Raw genomic sequence first — 19522 nt, forward strand, 5'->3', positions numbered from 1 at the left:
CGTACATATTTTGCTTTTAAAAATGTGGTGCATGAGATATTTAGTGTTTGTAGAGTGCGTGGTGACCACTGCAACTGTGTACCGGCAAAGAATATTTATTGTCTGTTTTAACCTGCTTACAATGTGAGCTTTTGGTACCTTGTACTTCACGGGTTATTGTACAGCCTACGTTCAGAAACTCAGGAATCCTCCGAGATAACATATATATGTAAGGCCCACCCCGCCTATATATTAATACATGTGCAGCATCCTGTACACTCAAGCAATCCCAGTCAGGAAACTCTGTCCCACAGATGTCCATCGGATATACTTTCACGGAGGTACGGATATCTGCAGAGTAATGAAATTTCTCCAGCGAATATCCTACGGAGATCCACTTGGCTGGGCTTCGAACTTCCTACGAATGTCCACTTTGCGGACAATGCCAGGAGGTACGGACGTAAGCAGGAGGTCTCTCGGACGCAATTTAGCGAACGTTACCTTTTATTGTTTAGATGTAAGCATACGCTTTGAAGTAGAATAATTAGCGTCTTGCTGCCATTTTTTTAACATCTGCCACCGTCGCCGGTAGTTTCATTTACTCTTTCTCCGCTTTGTTTGCCCTCAGGGACAATGAACGCGACGTTTCAAAAAAGAAAAAAAAAAACCACATGATCCATAAGACACACTGTACTGGTTATTCGTGTGGAATAACATTGTCCCCATGTGGAATGCACAGTGTATCAGTTTGTTCGCATTGTCGGGTGTAATGCCCCCACTTGATTGGTTCGTGCAGCCATAAACAGGTACGTACCATGTTTGCAGTGACCACGCAGTTGTAGACAACTGTTGTAGTCAACATCATGTTATGTAAACATGTGACAACTGCTGGCAGTTGTTAAAAAGCATGCGTCATTGGAGCACATAAAAACATGCTGCAAAAGAAAGCTTTGTTATGCGAAGCTGTCGGAGCTTCATCCGCCCTGCACATGGTCTCGTACTATTCCCCAAAAGTAGTTTCTAAATCTGTACAGTGCACTAAAATGTGTTTTGTGATGACATCAACCTGGGATGTCTAGTGGATATTGAAAGGACGTTACAATGTCTGGGATGCTAGCGACCTAACTTGGAGCAAGCCATGGATAGCCCACAGATATCCGGTGGACGTTGAGATGTCTGAGACATCTGCGACTTATTTTGGATAACACCAGGACGTTCGTGACTGGCTGGGTAGAAATACAGGCGTGCGATCCTTCTGTTCCGAACAGCGTACTTACAATAGAAATAATTCCCGCAAATGCAGGGACTCTACGTCCACCTGCTACATTCCCAAGCCACATCCGGCGATCTCGTTCTGGCTTTTTGTGCCGAATATTACGGGTTTGACACCCACCGAGGACACTGGAAATGTGGTGATAATTATTGTTTTGAGCACGCTGTGCGGGAGGTCTCCAGCGTCCGTTAACGGAACCCAGGTGGCCGAATTATCCATGTAGGCATACGGCATACCGTGTATGCACAGGAGCGACATCCTCACGGAATATTCTAGTAGAAGAAAAAGCGAAAAAACAGAGCCGAAGTTCCGACCCGTGTTTTGTTGAGCATTCACACGGTGCGGAATATCGGGAGTGGCGACCTGCGCATTTAGCAGACGACACCGTCAGCGTATTTTCCTATCGTCTGCTACGGAATATCTTGTGGCTGTGTAGGAGGATATTCCCCACGGTTAGCAGTGTATACGTGGAGAGGCGACGTTGAGCGCTCGCGCTCACGTGACAGCAGAAAGATGACGCTTTTCGCATTTTCCGCTTCCGGGCGAATGCCGCTAATACACGGATATACTGGATACTCTCTTCCGATATATGTTCTTAGATTACGACGGCTATATGTATTTCCTCACAGATGTGGCCACATTTTCAAAGTGTCGCCGACGAGTTCCTGAAAATACTGAGTCAGAAAGCAGACACCGAAGAGGAAGTAAATATGGAGAAGCCCTTCCAAGCCTTGGCAATGGACTACGCAGGCCAGGCCGCCTTTGGCGTTCACCACTCCTTTCAGAACGACATCGAGAACCCCTTCCTGAAAGCGGCTGCGGAGGCGGTGCCAGGTGTAATGAAGGGGATCTTTCACAAGATAGCACGTGGGTTACATGCATTCTTTTTCTACCTCTTCGCAAGTCATAGTCCCTCTCTTAACATTTACAGACTGCACAACGACACTGAGTGCCGTTATGACACCGTTGCTATGGCTACATTCAAAACTGGGAACGTTTACGTTCGGCGTCTTCAGCAAAAGTGTGTATCAGGTGGTTGATCAGCGTAAGAAAGTCAATGTAAGTGATCAGGGCCGTTACTAGACATGTTGCGACATGGAGCCTCGTTTTTGCCATGTGCTCTCCAGGTCATGTGATTCTCTTGAGGTCAAGAAGAACTTTACTACAAGATATGATGAATGAGAAGTCTCACCGCCAGGGGGGATACCCTACCCCATTGCTGGTGGTGATGCGGGGAATGTAATAATGAGGATCACAATAAGGATCGAAGTCCTACGGCATCCAGAAAGTTGAAGAGAGCTCTTTGAGGGCAGAGCGTTGGTCGGCTGGATGTGGCCTGGGACCAAGCAGTTTTGGGAGGGAGAGGGGGCGAGAGGCTAGCTCGTTAAGGTCTCTTGGGCTCTTGAGGTCAGTTGGGTCTTGAGGTCCTTGGGTCTCTTGAGTCTAAGGGGTCTTGAGGTCAGTTGCAGGAGTATGTAGTCAAAGTCCGCAGATAAAGACCCTGACCTGAGTGTTACACAAGGTTACATACGGTAGTATACGGGCCGGCGTGAACTGTATATATGTATGGTGCGTTGATATACCATATGTCACGTTCACAGGAGCAGAGATCTTGAGTTCCATAAAAGTGTTGCCATGTTCACGTATGGAAGAACGCAGTCCTCGCATGTACATGTAAGCAGTAACTTAGTAATGGCTAGGTACAGGAATGGAGAGGAACACGTACATGAGACCGCTGTGAACCGTTATGGGTTCCACCCAGGATCTGAAGCTGAACCGCCACAGTCGCAAGCGCCAACCGAACTAGAAAACAGAGGCTTTCGTTCCCTGCTTTACATGCTGTGCAAATCTACAGAGAAGCTGAGAGAGCAGCACGCCAATATTGGTCCAATATTGGACCCATATGCAAATGAGATCTGCAGAAATGAAAAAGCAAAAAGAAGAGAGAAGTAATATCAGTGGTGGATCTTAAAGCTCAGCTCCGCCGATTTTCGACTGCGACAGAATGGAGCCATGCTTGGGCTGTGCGTTCGTTTCCGCACAGGGAGCATACATGTGAAAAATTTTCACCCATTTGTTTGTAGTTTTTAAGAAAACAATTTTTTAAATTTCCCTGGCACGGCGGTCCTGTGGTCGGCAAACCCTGACCAATCCCGGCTTCGTCCTGGCTTAGCCGCGCTCGTGGCTTGGCTAACGCCAAATCGTCGATGCGATGGCGGAGATCTATGGGCGAAGGTGAATGTTTTGGGTGTGTTCCGTGATAATTGCTGTCGTTAATAGCCTCAAAGATAGTTTTGCCGGTCTTCTTTAACAAGCCTTACAGGATGGCCTCGTTGTGCAACGACGGCCGTCGTGAGCGGACATTCTGTGCCCGCACTGTGCTTCATGCTACCAACAAGACCTAACACCTAACGTGTGACGTACTCGTACGCATACGATGGGTTGCACCGGCCCTAAAGAAAGAGGGAAAAGAAGCACGCGTATAGGCGGAGTGCGCCGGCCCTAAAGAAAGAGGGAAAAAGCACTGGGAAAGCTATGGTGTGACGTCACGTGCAAGCCATGTATAGCTTTGGCAGCGCACTATGCGCGGACTTGCTGGGCGTGCAGAAAGCACCACCAAAGCTATTGAGAACGAGAACGTGCTCGAAGACGAAGTATTTCTTATAAGAAACATGATAAAACGGTGCGGTGGTCCCCGATAGCTCGTGACAGCTATTTCAGCACGATACAGCTGCCATGACGGAGTGTAAACACAAACTGGTTGCCAGGCAGAGCTGGCTGGGTGTGGCTATCCAATCCGCGCAGTTCCAAGTATGACGTCACAAGTGGAACCGCCGCCCGGTAGTTTTTCTCAAATTTCTCACGAAGGAGTATGGAAATTTGGAAAGCAATGTGCGTTTATGAATGAAGTTGGGACCACGGTTCTGAATATCACAACGTCTTCATACTTTCGGAACAGCAGCGGAGCTGCACTTTAAACCGGATAATGCTTTACTATTACATGTGTACATTTGTGTTTAGGACTCCCCATTGGCGTTATGACAGAAATATTGGCAATATTGGCGTAAAATGAGCTCGCCATTTGGGCAGCCCATAGTGGTCCAATATGGAGGCTGGTTGCACTCCCCATATTGGTCCAATATTGTACCCACATGGGCTGCCAATATTGGACCAATATGGGGAGTGCAACCAGCCTCCATATTGGACCAATATGGGCTGCCCAAATGGCGAGCCCGTTTTATGCCAATATTGCCAATATTTCTGTCATAACGCCAATGGGAGTACTAAACACAAATGTACACATGTAATAGTAAAGCATTATCCGGTTTAAGATCCACCACTGATATTACTTCTCTCTTCTTTTTGCTTTTTCATTTCTGCAGATCTCATTGATCCACGTTGCATACAGTTACAAAAACAACATTGCATCACCCCAAAAACGAAGAACAGGTGCTACGCCCGTCTTGCTGAAGGACACAGGCAGTGCCACGTAACTTCCAGAAAGTGGAAAGTTGAATTGTCGAGTTCTAGTAAATGTTAAAACGGGATTGCCACGTATGGTGACTGTTTCGAACAATGTGTATCGTATGCGGGAGGTTGTTGGGTGTACCGACATATTGAATTTGGCATTTCACTCGGTTCAACGTCCAATCTTGCCGTACTTCTTGGGCATTTGTGCAACATGGGTACGTACCATTTTCTGTATTTTCACTCAATATGGGGTGTACGCGGGCAATATGGAAGAAATCTTGGCGAAACGGACCCGATATCAGACCCGTATCCAATTTGACCAGCCAACATGGGCCCAATATTGTGTGCTGCTTAGGTCACAGATGAGATAGTGGAGAGCGTTCCCTTCATAAGCTGTGTTAAGGTCACTTTCACTGGACAAAACAAAGGTTTCGTACCATCTGGGCGCACAAGCTCTACAGACTTGTAGGTGTTTTACCAGTTAGGAAGAACAATCGTTATTTTTTTACTTTGAGAGCATGCTCCCAGAAGCGGTCATTTCCCCAAGAACACTCGCGATCCTCAGGACGTCCTCAAAGTGTCATCGCGTCCTCGTCCGTGATGAGATGTCCGGAGGAGATCCGGAGAGTGTCATCATGGGATATTCCAGTGATAGTCATTTGTGTACATCCTGCGGCCGCCAGCCGGAGGACATATATAGGAGAAGTAAATTAGTTTAATAATGCGATGTGCATTTCTATGCCTGCGCCCATTAATTAGCGTTTCGGTTTCTTTGTCATAACCCAATTGAACCAAATCAGCAGTGATCATGTATAAACTACAGAATATTACAAAGAGAGAATAGTAGAATAGAAAGAGAAAATACAAAAATACAGGGATACAAATACAAATTGAATGATTTCAACGGATATTTCCATGCACTGGGTTCAATGTGCGATAAAATATAGCTTGCTAGACCTTTCATTGTGGCCTCGTTGCCAAGAACATCCGTGCAAGGTCCCTGGCGGGATGCTGCACGGAGCATTTCCGTGGAAGATACAGAAAAGTGATGGCGTATTACAGCGCGTGCTTGACTTTCGGTGAATGTTTTAAATCAACTAAGTAGGAAACATGGACGCTACCTTGGTTGTATCCTTATACTCCAAGGAATTCGTGACTGGTCTGTTACTTATACATGAAACTGAATTAAACTTAGGTTCCTCACCCTTGGTTTTGACTGCGATGCTAGGAGGACTCTCGCACATGCGGAAGTTCGCAAGATAAGCAATATCTAGTATATGACTTATCTGCGAAAGGAAATGCCACTGTTGGGTATTCCTTTCAAAGTCGGCTCTCTTAGTCTTACACTTAGTGGCACATGGCCTTTTATATATTTTTTTTACCTTTTATACCACGGCACCCATAGTTCGTCATCAAAAAACAATCAAAAATGAGAGACGGAAAATGACAAGCTGGTGGCCGAGGTTGAAAACTGCAAAAGAGAGTCCGTTTCCACTGTAAACGTCTGCACACTTCTAAAAGTGAGAAATGAAAGCAGATTTACTGGAGAATTTTACATGATCCTGTAGTGCTCCTGAGAGTATCCCAGTCTTGTCCCCAGATGGTTGTCCCTAGGACCATCTCTGGAGTCTCATTCTAACACTTTTCTAACAAATTGAGGATTATGTGGGGATATTCTCAGGATATCACTGCTGTCCCGCAATGACATCCTCAGGATAAGTGAGGGATCTTTGGCCGACATAACAGAAACCACATTCTAGAGGTATCTGATAGACAATATTAGAACAGCATTTTACTTACGCTGTTCTGTGAATTTTATATTGAGTTTCAACGTTTTCGAAAGGGTAGTCGAAAGTAATTCATAAATACAAAGTTCGCGTAAAATTTTCTGAGCAACAAAAAGCAGGTTGTGAGATCGTTTATGAAAATAGGGAATTACGGCATGATGACCAGTAACCCTTATCTCTTCTGGAGAACAGGAAAAAAGTTTGTTCTCAAGCGACATCCGGCCGCGAAAACTCATGCGTGGGGAGTACTCCGGGTCACTCAACCGAGATGGTTGGTGGGACAGAGAAGAACGCAACCGGTCAACACAAGACATCTTCAGAGGGGTTGACAGTATAGGACCGTGACTACCCCTAACTTGACAGTGTTTCAATGGCAACCAGTAGCGGGCGAGGTAGGCTTGAAACCTAATTTGCCATATTACACCAAAGAGAAGGGCTGAACAAAAGTCGTACGTCTAGAAATTGTAGCTCTCCGTTCACGGGGTGTTCGACAGTAAAGTCCATTTGGGGAGCAGCAGACCTGATAACACGTTCACAGTCATAAATGACAGACTCTTCGTGTGACAACAAGAACAAATCAGCGACAAATCTTTGCACAAGTAGAGAGGTCAGGGAAACAGTCGAAATAAATGACATGACTGCAGAATCAACAGTATGCGCAGATAACTTTCTGACAAAACCGGTGCAATGACAGAAACAATATAGACACCTGTCTTTTTAGTTAACAGATCTCCATCTGTACTCATAGCAGGTGATTTACCATACAATTTTAAAATTCGAAGAAAATCCAAGACAGAAATACCAAGTGAAGACGCATCGGGGTATGAATCGCTTGCACGCGTTACGAGCTAACGAGGGGCGGGGCACTCTTCGAGAAGGCCACGTGATAAAACACGTGCACGACTCTTCGCGCGATACGTGAAGGGTGTGGTACAGGTCACGGGCTATGTGTCACGAGTAGTAATGACTGGACACAGACTGCCGCCAACTCACAACTTGGTCTAAACACGATTTAATTAGCAATTAGAGCTAATTTCGACCCCCACATTAATGAGCACCCTCCAGGGTGTCACCACACTAATGGGTAATGGGCACCGCGGCAACTCTCGTACGTTTTCTTTCAGCTCTCGGGTGAAAAACGCACATTCTAAGAAGTGGCAAGTATGGTGGTTTAGAACACCTATGTTAATCCTCACAGACAAGTTAAGAGTCGCAGGACAACCCCATCCACAATCACAAATCTGAAGTTGGTGGCCATCGGCGCGCGCGGTCGCATTACTGCTCCGACCAAAAATATATTGCGCGCTCTTCCATTACACTCCCAGTTGTACACTGATCATGCTTCGAAACGAAGTGCCGCTGACGATGTACATGGAGAAGGAGTGCGTGTTTATTTAAAATCCACTTTAAATACTCGCGGAAATAAAACATGTGACTTAGCTTCCACGTATCCGATTATGCGCCACATTATCGGAGACCCCACAGTCAATGCTTGGACTACATTCTCCGCATGCGGAGGTATATGCCTGAGTGTCCCCATTTCGAGAGCAAAGGGGACGACTCAACCCAAGGTGCTTCTGCAAGTTACAATTACCATGACAACGACGACGTACCCGCAGGCTGACGTCATACGTGACGTATGCAGGAGAGAGGCGCAGCTTTCGTCGTCTCCTATTACGGCAGGTTTCGACAAATTCCTCGAAAACGACTTGGTTATTCGGAATGAAACTTTTACTGTTGTATGTGTACAGTACTCGTGAAGCTAGTTTTGGGTAAGTTTCTGAATCGCCTGTACGAGACTGTCCCTTTAAGCCCCCTGGTTACACTCTTACACTCTAAAAACATCCCTTAAACAGCTTAACGGAGTTACCACGTGGAGTGAATAATAAAGGTCCTTAATAACGCAGGACAATGCGAGACATTTTTTATCTTGCAAAGGCGTCAGCGCTTGAAGAGGACTCAGAATTTTTCAACACAGGTGGGCTTTCATAACTAGAGGACAGACAGTTGTTAATGAAAGAAAACACAACTTTTTGCAAAAGTGTGGTTCTCATTTACCACAATTCTCAGAGGCATGTTAACCTCGTGATGTTGTAACAAAAATTTGACTGATAGGATGAACGTGGAGAAGAACGTACAACCTTCAGATAGCTGCTATATGGTTTTCCATACATGCTGAATAAATTGCCAGTTTTGTTTTCTGCACTCGCTGACTCTTTTGGAAACGTTGAAACCGCATGTAAAATTTACAGAACAGTGTACGTAAACTGTCGTTCTAATATCACCTATCGGATACTCCGCTATGTTCTAGCTCGCATCTTATCTTTGCCGTATTTCACTACAGCTGAAAAGAATTGACTTATTACAAAGTATGCTGGATGCCGAAGTGTCAAAGGAGCACTCAGGAGAATTTAACAACAATGGTAAGTGCCGCATACATATTGCATGTCACGTAATCACTGCATAGATGCAAAAACCTAGATAGAGGCAACATTTCTAACAAGGGGGGGGGAAGGAGAGGTCAGCAAAACGGGACATCGGCCTGCTGTTCGGTAAGAAACAAGAAAATAAACAAAAGAATAAAATAAATAAAACGAAAAGAATTAGGGAATAAACGATAAACTAACAAATGGTGAAAGAAGGATGAGAAGCAATAAAGAAAAATATCACTTAAATAACAGTTGAGGTTAATATGTTCAGGGTGAGAGTGGAGCACTGAAGAATATGATGGCACGACTTGAGTTCGCAGGCTGTTCATGAGACACGTGTCGCCCAAGAACGTCAAAACTGCTTTGGTCACAGACCGCTGTGTGGGATGTCGTACTGGGCCGAGCAGACTGGCCAGAGAAAAGTCTGTGCACCGCAACTCGAGTCGTGCTGAGCTAGACATGCACGCGAGTAGGCAATAGCTACCGACCTGCTTGGTGTCTAGCATCCATCGTTGAACATTGACCATCAGTGCTTTTTCGCTGCTCGAATCAAGAAGCCGTCGTACTATAGCCCGATGCAGTAGGAGTGCCATGACACAACACAACCAATCAAAACTGCATGTTACGACGCAGTCTTCACTTGCAGATGTCAAGAAAGACCCCAAAAAGATATCCGCCGATGACGTCGCCGTGAATGCCACTGTTCTTTTTGTGGCTGCGTGAGTAGGATGACCCCTTGGACTTCCAGCCTTTCCACATCAAGATAGAAATCACATTCTCAGCAACATCAGGGACATCATATGTCCATTCCTAGAAAACTCAGGAGATTTTGTACATAGACTATATGTTAACATACATACATTACATGTACACATGCACTGTACATATGATCAATACACCTTGCAGCTTTGGAACGACATCGACAGCCCTGAGCTACTTGACCTACGTCATGGCGAAATACCCTGAAGTGCAGGAAAAGATGAGAGAGGAAGTAGAAGCAGCCCTGAAAAAGTCGGTAAGCGTTGGTGATGCGTTCTACGTTTTTCGGTCATCGCAAAACAGCCACGAATACCTGTGTAATTATTCGCTGGATATGTGAATCCAGCCTGCTGGTGACAGTTGTATAAGTCTCAGCCTAGGGATTTGGACTTCCTTAATTAAACCTGTAGGCAGGGTGTCGAACCGCAAAAAATACGGGTTCGGTTCGGGTTCGGGTTTGCGTTGTTTTGATTTCGTTCCGCGAACGGGTTCGCGAACCGGTTCAACGCTTCCGTTATATATGTTCCATAAAACTGCTTTTATCAGGAAATACGTGGCTAATAGCTTACTGCTGTTGTCTGCATTGACGTGTCTAGCGGTGAGGTAGCCCTTTAGTGAGAGAAATGAGAAATGGATGAACACTTATTGCAACTAGAGTTCACGCTGTTGAAGCGGTGTAGTCCTGCTACTTTCTGTTCCCAAAATATCTTTTTTCACACGCACAGTGCCAGCAAGATACACTTAAAGGAAGCCTAATAAGATGGACAGTGTAACATAGACGACAGTACTTGCCGGCACACTGCCTTCGCAGCGTGAATCGATCTGAAACCATACTGAAGCATGTCGAAAATAAGCCTGCAAGCCTTACTCTGTCCGAGCTCACAGCAGTGTACTTGTTAATCCACAACACGACGGCAATGTGTCACGACGACACAACTGCGCTACCAATAAGCAGAACCACATTTACTTTTCAAAGCACGACCAATCAAACAGGCACCGTTCTGCGTACGCTCCTTCTCCACTTCTCATGTTTCTGACTTGTTTAATTTGTGCTGCTCACGTGTAAAGGGAAATATTGGGCGCTTATTTGATCACATATTCGTCCTGTAGAGCTATATAACTGGCCTACTCCATTCGTGATTCATTCGTCCGCGTGGCACCTGGTCTCTGAAGAGTAGACGCCGCACCGCGTGCGTGGGGCGCTAGCCGCGGCACTCACAAGGACAACTGCGCTTCAACATGTTAAAAAGACGCTGAAAGTATACTTACTATACGCCGTCGTCTGACTGCTGGGTGAACATTTCTGAAATTTATGATATAGGCGCGTGATGATGATACCAATGTGTCTTCGTTCAGGGATAGACAGGAACTCTTATGCTGACTTCTTTTATGTCCGAACCGTTTTGTTGCGAACCGGTTACTGCTATTATTTTTTACGGTTCTGCTCCGGTTCGGGTTCAACAGTGTCATGAAAATTTCGGTTCGGGTTCGGTTCCGGCAAAAATAACGGTTCGGGTACGGTTTTCGGTTCGGGTTCGGGTTCGGTTCGACACCCTGCCTGTAGGGCACAGACATGAAAACAACGTGACCCGCAGCTCGCTGACGTCCGGTGATGGTAAATACGTTGGCCCTGCTGGCGTTACTGTTTAGCCAGACGATATTTAATCAAGAGAGACCGAATCAGGCAGGCGTATTTATGCTGGGATCCGGGATATATTTCCGAGTCCGAAAATCCCGAGAATCCCGGCTGCCTTCGCGTTCCGGTATCTAACCAAAGCAGGCTTCAATAATGGTGAGTTTTAGTATACCGTTGATAAAGTTATCGTCTCTATCGGAACCAATCGCACTCGTGCGTGACTCAGAATCTTATCCACTGATTGGTTCCGGTTTATACGGTGAGACGCTAGTCACGTTATCAATGGTCTGGTAAAACTCTCTACTGTCACGTCTGTGATACACGAGCCGGAGCTCCCTCAGTAGGTTCGCCAAACACCGCGGTAGGCACGCTGGATAAAACCCTGGAGGAAAGCCCCATCCAGTTTGGCCTCTATCATTCAAGGGGTGTCGGCGTCATCGAGCGGCTTTTATATAGGGGGCGCGACTGAATAACAGCGCAGAGAGAGGGAGAAAATAAAGTTTTATTGAAAACATCAACATTCAGCAGGTGGAGGCATTCACATCCTGTTACTACACTCCTGGTTTGGAACTTCCTTTTCTGTGTCTCTGTTGTGTTCCTTATCATGATGCATTTAAGGAACATCCGCTCCTACAACGACGTCTGTCCCCTTTTTTTTGTGCTCAAATACCTTGCAAAGGGGGACAGAACCCCCGTCTAAGCGGGCAGCGACCAACGTTTAAAAAAAAGTATACAACAATGCAACATACATACAATCAAGACCCACACGAGCAAAACAAAAATCTGCACATGATGTAAGAAAGACTGCAGGTAATCAATAAATCAACACAGATAAATAATCGTTAAAAAAGGTCGGAAGTAAAAAAAATTTGAATGTCGAACTTTCGTTTCGTATTCAGTGACAGTACGAAATAAATCGGTCGGCGTCATGCGTGACAACTGCGAATAAAAATAAGCCCGTTATATGAAGAGAACATGAAACAGCGGCTTTATATTGGTTTTTAGATAAAACGTGTCGCATATTTTAAACGAATATTTCGATTAGTACGCAGGGACAGAACGCCACACAAGAATCATACAGGTTACCCAAACGTTGTGTACGCGTGATGTTTCGGTTTTACACCAATCCCGAAATCCCACCCCGGAATCTCGGACTATTGGTCGGTAAAAATCCCGAAATCCCGAGACTGTAACAGTGGCCAGGGATTCCTAGCCTTAGATGTGGGCTCTACACAAGCAGCACAGCATCTTGTCCTAACATTGGACCAATATTGGTAATACTGGCACAATATTGGGCCGGAGTTGCCAAGACGTTGTGTTGCTTGAGTAGGTAGATAATTAGGCGAATTAAGGGTTGATGGATTGAGCTGCAAGATGTAGCAAATAAAACACACGCATAGCCCAGAGACGGAGAAACAAACGTATACACAGTCACTGCCATCTGCGGCACTTTGACACTTTCCACAGTGACACAGACACTTTGACACAGTGACAGTTTCTATTGCCCGCTGAATAAGCGGTGGCGTACGCTAGGCAGCGCTTGAACACTTCTCTTGTGCTGCATTTGCTTGCATTTTGCCCCACTGCTTCATCACAGTAGTTGGCATGTTTTGCAGGATGAGCTTGACTACAACACAGTGATGGGCTTGACGTACGTGAATCAAGTAATGCAAGAAACTCTTCGAATGTACCCTCCCGTCATCATGTAAGTGCGTCTTCGGAGGGACAAAGTTCCCCATGTTGTCGCAGGCAATGGTATATTAGTCTAGAGACGCTTCTCGCTTGCCAAATCAGACTCACGCGTATACTGCTGACTCGCACACTGCAACAGCCAACTTCTATTTGCAGTAAAGCATGTGGTTTGTTGCAGTGGGGCGGCTGATATTGCCTTTAGCGTTCTCACACTGTCTTCCACGCGCCTCTTTAGCTTTATGTCCATTACATGAGCGGGCACCGTGCCATGTATCTTGTAGCGCTTTCCTTCGGAAGTAAAAACTGCTAAGCACGTCATTCTTGTCTTTGTCTTGCCTTCTGTATTTCCGCTGTCAGATCTTTCATCGTGCTGCCTGCGTATTTGTTCGTGGATTGTCATTGTACTTCATTGTTATGAGTGATAGGCGAGAGAGGCGACATGGTCTTCCAATTGATCCCGTCCCACGTCGTTTTCGGCGGCAACGAAAGGGCGGTCTAGCTGGCGTCCTCGGCACATTTGGGCTGCAGCAATAGCTTGCCAACCACGGACGACACCGACAGGCAAATGGCTGTCCAGCAGCTTTTTGAACTGCGCCACGCTGGGATACGGGACATCATGCACCATCATCGCCCCCTTCTTCCCATGAAAAACCTTCCTCGAGGCATAGAGACCATGCTTCATAGACTCCGCACTGGATCTGTGTTCATCAAGTCTCAACTATTCAAGCTCGGCTCTAGGGGTGACACCTGCTGTGACCACTGTCAGCAACCTGAAACAATCGAGCACATCCTGCGAGACTGCCGAGCATAACATTCTGCGCGCGTAGCCCATCTCCCTCACTCAAGCTCGGGCACGCTAGCGGACATCCTCTTCTGCCGAACGTTCCGCTAAAGAAAAGAAACATTATTCTCTTTCTGCAGAATGTGGGTCTTGCTCAACGACCCCTCTAACACTTTGGCGTCCCCGAGGAACTCATTCACCCTCTACGCATCTCCAGTCTTCATCCTCTATCCTCCATCCATCGTCCTTTTTCTTTGTTTTGTTGCTATAGTCGTGACGACGCCCACTTGTGTGTGTCCGACAATGGCGAGCCGATCATTACCTGCCATTACCAGACCCCCTTGTTATGAGGGTGTGGGTGATTTCAATAAAAATAAATTTGACTCAAATAAGTCCGATTTTTAAAATTTTTTCATAGCGTGATTTTTGTAACTCTGGGTGCCTTTCAGCCCTTTATGGGTGGCCTCAGTCTCCTTCACTTAACGAACCTCTATGGGCGCTCTGGTCAGTAAGATATGAATCTCGAAAATTCATTCATATGAAAATAATGAGAAACTGCGAGATACCGCTTTCTGTGTATGACCAACAGACAAATTCTCCTGTGATACTAAAAAATCCGGCGGTTGTGTTTCACTTTACTGACCCTCAAACAGTACTCTGTCTGAGAAAATGCCGTATTAGACTGCAGGGTAATTTGAATGACGTTGACGCTTATGCATATCAGCTCTGTTTTACTGGTGTAGTGTTGTACTACTGAATTGTGCAGTTTATACATCTTGCAAGCGGCAGATTGCTTGGACAACGTCTATTCTGGATGGTTCACTGTGATGCTTACTAGTTTTGTGCTTAGATTCACAACGCGAGAGGCAGAAGTGGACAAAGAAGTCAATGGTCTGAAGATCCCTGCAGGAACTACAATCATGGCCCCTACTTACCAAGTGCATATGGATGAGAAGCACTGGCCTGAACCGGAGAAGTTCGACCCGGAAAGGTGAGAAATACGTTCGTATGTTCTATGTACTTGTGTCTCAGAAGGACGTGCATGAGTAAGATGTAAATGGAAGTGAACGCGGTGTATGCCACTTGATGCTATCCACATTCCACGAACTCGAGCTGCTTAGAACCCATTTCACGATACAACAAAGCTAGGATGTCTAGTGGTCATATTTCAATGTAATGTGTGCGCACACCATGTATAATATTCGTTCTATATTTGTTGCATCACGGTTTACCGCGGCACATGCTCAGTGATGGCTTGAAATTACGGATGTGTTCATTATATCTAGCGTTTGTCCAATCGTACGCGTGCATAACAGACAGTAAGGGTTGCACCAAAACAGTGTGTCTAACAGAACTTATCTTAAATTAGCCCACAATATTATCATTTAGCATTTTGTTTTCGCCTATAGTTGGTTCTGATCTTTCTTCTTCCTAGAAGGTGTGACCGTGTGATTCCCTCCGTATTGCGGTTGCAATCTGGAAGGATTAACATTGTACCAAATTATCTGTCTACTGGCGTTGGATATTTTTCTGAGGCCCAGTGACGTATCCCAGAAGTGCACAGTTGACGAATGGAACTGCTAATGAACCTTTTTCACACATGCGTCGTATCCTAGCGGCTGTCCAGCGAAGCACGCCCGGCGCGCCGAAACGCGGCCGGTGCCATGTTGGCGTCGTCTACTGAGTATGCGAGGAAACCTCTTGGGCGCCGTCAGGTTTACAGAGTACGCACAGAAGCGTCGTGAAGAAGGTCCAGTGCAGTCTTTTCGTTGCAGGTTTAGCCCCGAGAACATGAGAACACAGCATCCATTGGCGTACCAGCCTTTTGGAATTGGACCAAGAAATTGCGTTGGCATGCGACTTGCGATATTGGAAATATTGTACACGGCTGCCAGGATGGTGCTTGAATACGAAGTGCAACTGGGAGAAAAGCAACAGGTACATTGGTTTTAAACGAAAGCAAACACGTAGCCGTTATTGTTGGCACGGACGTAGGGTGAGAGTAGCTTCTGCAGCGGAACGGGAGACAGGGGTTTATGTCTGTCCAGGGCCGACTGCCATAGCCTGTGGAGCAGGCGGGATTTCAGGAATCACCTATATCACTTCCGATGACCCCAGATATACGAGAAAGTGATGTAATACTGAAATCGATATAATAATGGATTCCTGTAGACGACCAAATGTAAATGAGGGCACGTCATTCTGTATGTATGAGGGATTGACAGAAAATAAGTGAGAATAATATATACGCAATATAGGTCTTGGAAGTTTGTCCTGGAGATTTGTTTAGACTTTCTTTCTTTCTATCTTTCAAAGTGCTCGCTCGGTTGCCCAGCGATTGTTAAATAAACATTGTGAATTCAATTGATCACAACAAATTAACTTATTTGAAATCCTGCTCTGAACTACTTCGTTTGTTCTGAGCGTGTCCGTCCCTTTTGTGTGCGCTGCCATAGGCAGGTTCCTCCTTACTGGCCTCAAAGGTCAGCAGTCAGATGCAGTCTGAACGCGAACTTTTTCTGTTTCATCTCGTCAATCAAGGGAGAAATGCACCTTGACTATGATGCCATGGTGTCAAAGCCAGAGAAAGGGCCCTGGATAAAGTTCTACAGAAGAAAAACAAATGACGCCGTACCTTCCTGAAGAAGCTTCTTCTCGAGCAGCGAACCAACTCCGCTGAGATTCCATTTTCTAAGAGACGACAGCTACTGAGTTGCATGAAATCGTCATAAATAATCTAAGTCACCCTTCAAATGAATTTAAATATGCCTTCTTAGAGTGCAATAAACATCTTGCGAGCTAAGAAAAACTGTTTGCGCTCTTTTAACTGATCGAAGCGTACCGTATAGCTGAGAGCACTATGTTCCTTCTTCTCATTGGTCGACATATTTTACAGTATACAATTGCAAATATTTTATCTGCCCAGTACATCGACAGTTTTCTCCTTGGCTTCCTATTCGAGTGAAACTTTCATGGATACCATAAAAAAGAAACCAGCTAGCACAAGTGGCTCTGGCTAGGTTAACTCAACCACGCCTGATGTCAACAGCACCAGTCACCAACTGAGTATTGAACATGATGTATTGTGCAGTTACATCTGAGGTAGCTGTCAGGCGGAACGTAGTTGCCTTTTGCAGTTTGTTGCATGTGAAAGCGAATTGATGTTTAGGTCGTCTAAACACACTAGACAGCTTATTAACTACTGAGCGTCACATGAGGAAGAGGAGCTTCTTCCTAACACCTACGACAGCGAACACAATACACCGCTAGTAAAATACAGCACGACACTCACCGCTACGCAGGTGGTGGAATAGTGACAGACATCGAAGCCTCTCAGTATCAGTACAAACTATGGAGCGGTCTCGAAGAGTGCGTGCGCCGTCCGCAAATAGCGAGCTGTCTGTCTGTCTGTGCGTGCGTGTGTGTGTGTGTGTGTGTGTGTGTGCAGAGGGGGATAACGCTGAATAATAATAATAATAAGTAAAAGCGAGTGTGAATTCGTCGTTATCCCTTAACGCGTGCTAAATGCATCACCTCGGCCTGTGATTCGCCACGAGCTGTTGCGCGAGCCTACCAAAGCGGCTTTGGAGCGTGCGAACTTTAGATGTAACGGTAAGGATCTCTATGTGAAAGTTCAAGATTGTGGCCCAGGGCTCGGCGCGCCGCTGCAGCCCGCGAACGGTGTATAGCACATCACAAGCGGACATGCAAGCGGTCAAACGAGCATTGGCTGCACGAAGACAACATGACCCAACAGTGAGGGAAGTCAAAGCGGTTGCGATGAGACGGAGCGCAGCATATCCTAAAGTACGCGAGCACGAAGCCGTGTCTATGGGATGTAAACGGTGTCAGAGGTGTGTACTGGACCATTCTTTAAAGCGCCAGGGGAACGTAGACGAAGGACACAACAACACAGGCGCAACTCTCAACAACGTGTTTTCAGCAGGCCAAAGGAATCTTATATATAACCTGGGTGTTGCAGGGAAGGAAATTGTTTTTGTGTTTGGTGTCGTATACGGGATGTTCCTTATGTCTGAAGAAAAAAGAAGGGGTATTCATAGACTTTCAGCTTAAAATCGCCCCAAACGACCACCTGGGCGTTGTGCCTTGAACGGGATATCTTCAATCCCTTTCAATTTGGTTCCTAGCAATACCCAGGTTGTATACAATATTCCTTCGGACTGTTTGGACGGCGGAAAACACTACACCGTGCACATGCATACGTGAGCACGAGTACAACTTCCAAGCTGACACAAGCCGCGGTTACATGAACCCGACAGAAACGGGTCGAGTTGACTTATCGCACATCACTCCTTCCTGAAAGATCCTCCCGCAAAGATTGGTTGACAGGGTAGTAGTTGCTTGACAGGTAGCAGGGTTGTAGTAGAGAGTACTGCGCCCAACGGGGGGGGGGGGGGGCGGAAGACTCATTAATCGGGAAGTTATTTCGGCGACTCCCCATTTCCGTGGTTTAGCTTCAAGCATTTTTTATCAGTGAGCAGGAGGAGAGATTTGTCAGCCAGCCATCATTAGCATTGGGCGACAGTGAGTCAGCTTTTTAAGCGCCATAGCATTTCTTTAACGCACGTTTGGGCCGCGGTGAAGCGTACCGTCAGTGGAGATGGACCCTTTACATTCTCTCGATGAGCTAACTCCCCCATGATGCTGATGTTTCGCCCCTCGGCGGATAAGAAACGTTTCTGGGGGTGGGCAGAGATTTAGCAGATTGGAAGGCCTATGAGGTGGCTCTCCGTCTGGGTGGTCTTCGTTTGTGAATACTGTAGTATAGGAGATGCAGTCAATGCAGCGTCCACTATAAAGCGTGGTTCATACTACTGCGTTCCACTGCGCGCAGACACATATACGTACGACATAAGCAATCTGCTGGACTGTCCACGTACATGCGGTCACCCCAAGTGTCAGCTAATGCGTGCCTTTCACGAAGCGTTATGGCGGAAAGTTTGAATTCCATGCTTGAGTTCGGCGTAACGCAAACTGCAGGTACACTCTTAAAAATGAACTTCACCACATAGCACGCTCCTAGCCAACCACCATCCCGAATGACAACGTTCTCGCCCCTGATTTGTTGAAAACGAGAGGAGGAGCCTATTTTGTGCCGTGCATAATGGACACAAAATAGGCTGTAATATCGGGTGTAAGTAAAGTGTTAAAGTGTAATTAGTCAAACATCTTTCTTTCTTGCAACTTCCATATACACCATGTTTACTGCGGTGTTGCTGATATTCATATCACGCAGAAGAGGGGAAGCGCTTCAGCACGCAAGCACAACAGGTGACGATTTGTTCCCCCTTGGGCGCCTCGATGCTTGCGTCGAAGAAAGTTCAGCACGGGCGAACTCTTTGGGTTCTGCTGCGGAATGTCTCGTACGCGTCTGCTGCCACAGTAACTAAAGTTCGCTCGCGTCCATATGCTATGAAACGCAGTGTCAACCACGCTTGACACTTCCCGTCAACGCTCAGTCTATCGTTGTGCCATTGCGTGTGGTCGGCACATTCACATTACCTGTGCACATTCACATCACGTCTCCTGTGTAGCTCGACGTCCACGCTGGGTTTCTGCGCGCGTCGTTTACGTTCTACTTCGGCTATAGTGTGCATATATGGCCGTTCCGTTAGACAGTACGAGTAGGCGAGTAACGAATAGCTATACGGAACTATTTCTAGGTTTAGCATTTATGCAGTGTCACGCGTATTT

At 46.2% G+C, this 19522-nt stretch overlaps 1 protein-coding gene across 1 annotated transcript in view; it reads left to right on the forward strand.

The window, feature by feature from the left end:
- LOC135391804 (cytochrome P450 3A2-like) overlaps positions 1-16565 on the forward strand; it is a 34431-nt gene extending 17866 nt beyond the window's left edge. The window contains exons 6-14 of the mRNA XM_064622272.1: positions 1882-2119; positions 2184-2311; positions 8855-8933; positions 9586-9658; positions 9846-9954; positions 12951-13039; positions 14658-14798; positions 15583-15745; positions 16349-16565. Coding sequence (XP_064478342.1) covers positions 1882-2119; positions 2184-2311; positions 8855-8933; positions 9586-9658; positions 9846-9954; positions 12951-13039; positions 14658-14798; positions 15583-15745; positions 16349-16450 — 1122 coding nt within the window. The 3' untranslated portion in view covers positions 16451-16565. The remainder of the gene's footprint in view (positions 1-1881; positions 2120-2183; positions 2312-8854; positions 8934-9585; positions 9659-9845; positions 9955-12950; positions 13040-14657; positions 14799-15582; positions 15746-16348) is intronic.
- Positions 16566-19522: the final 2957 nt, after the last annotated feature.

This window comes from Ornithodoros turicata, chromosome 4 (assembly GCF_037126465.1).
Source record: "Ornithodoros turicata isolate Travis chromosome 4, ASM3712646v1, whole genome shotgun sequence".
NCBI lineage: Eukaryota > Metazoa > Arthropoda > Arachnida > Ixodida > Argasidae > Ornithodoros > Ornithodoros turicata.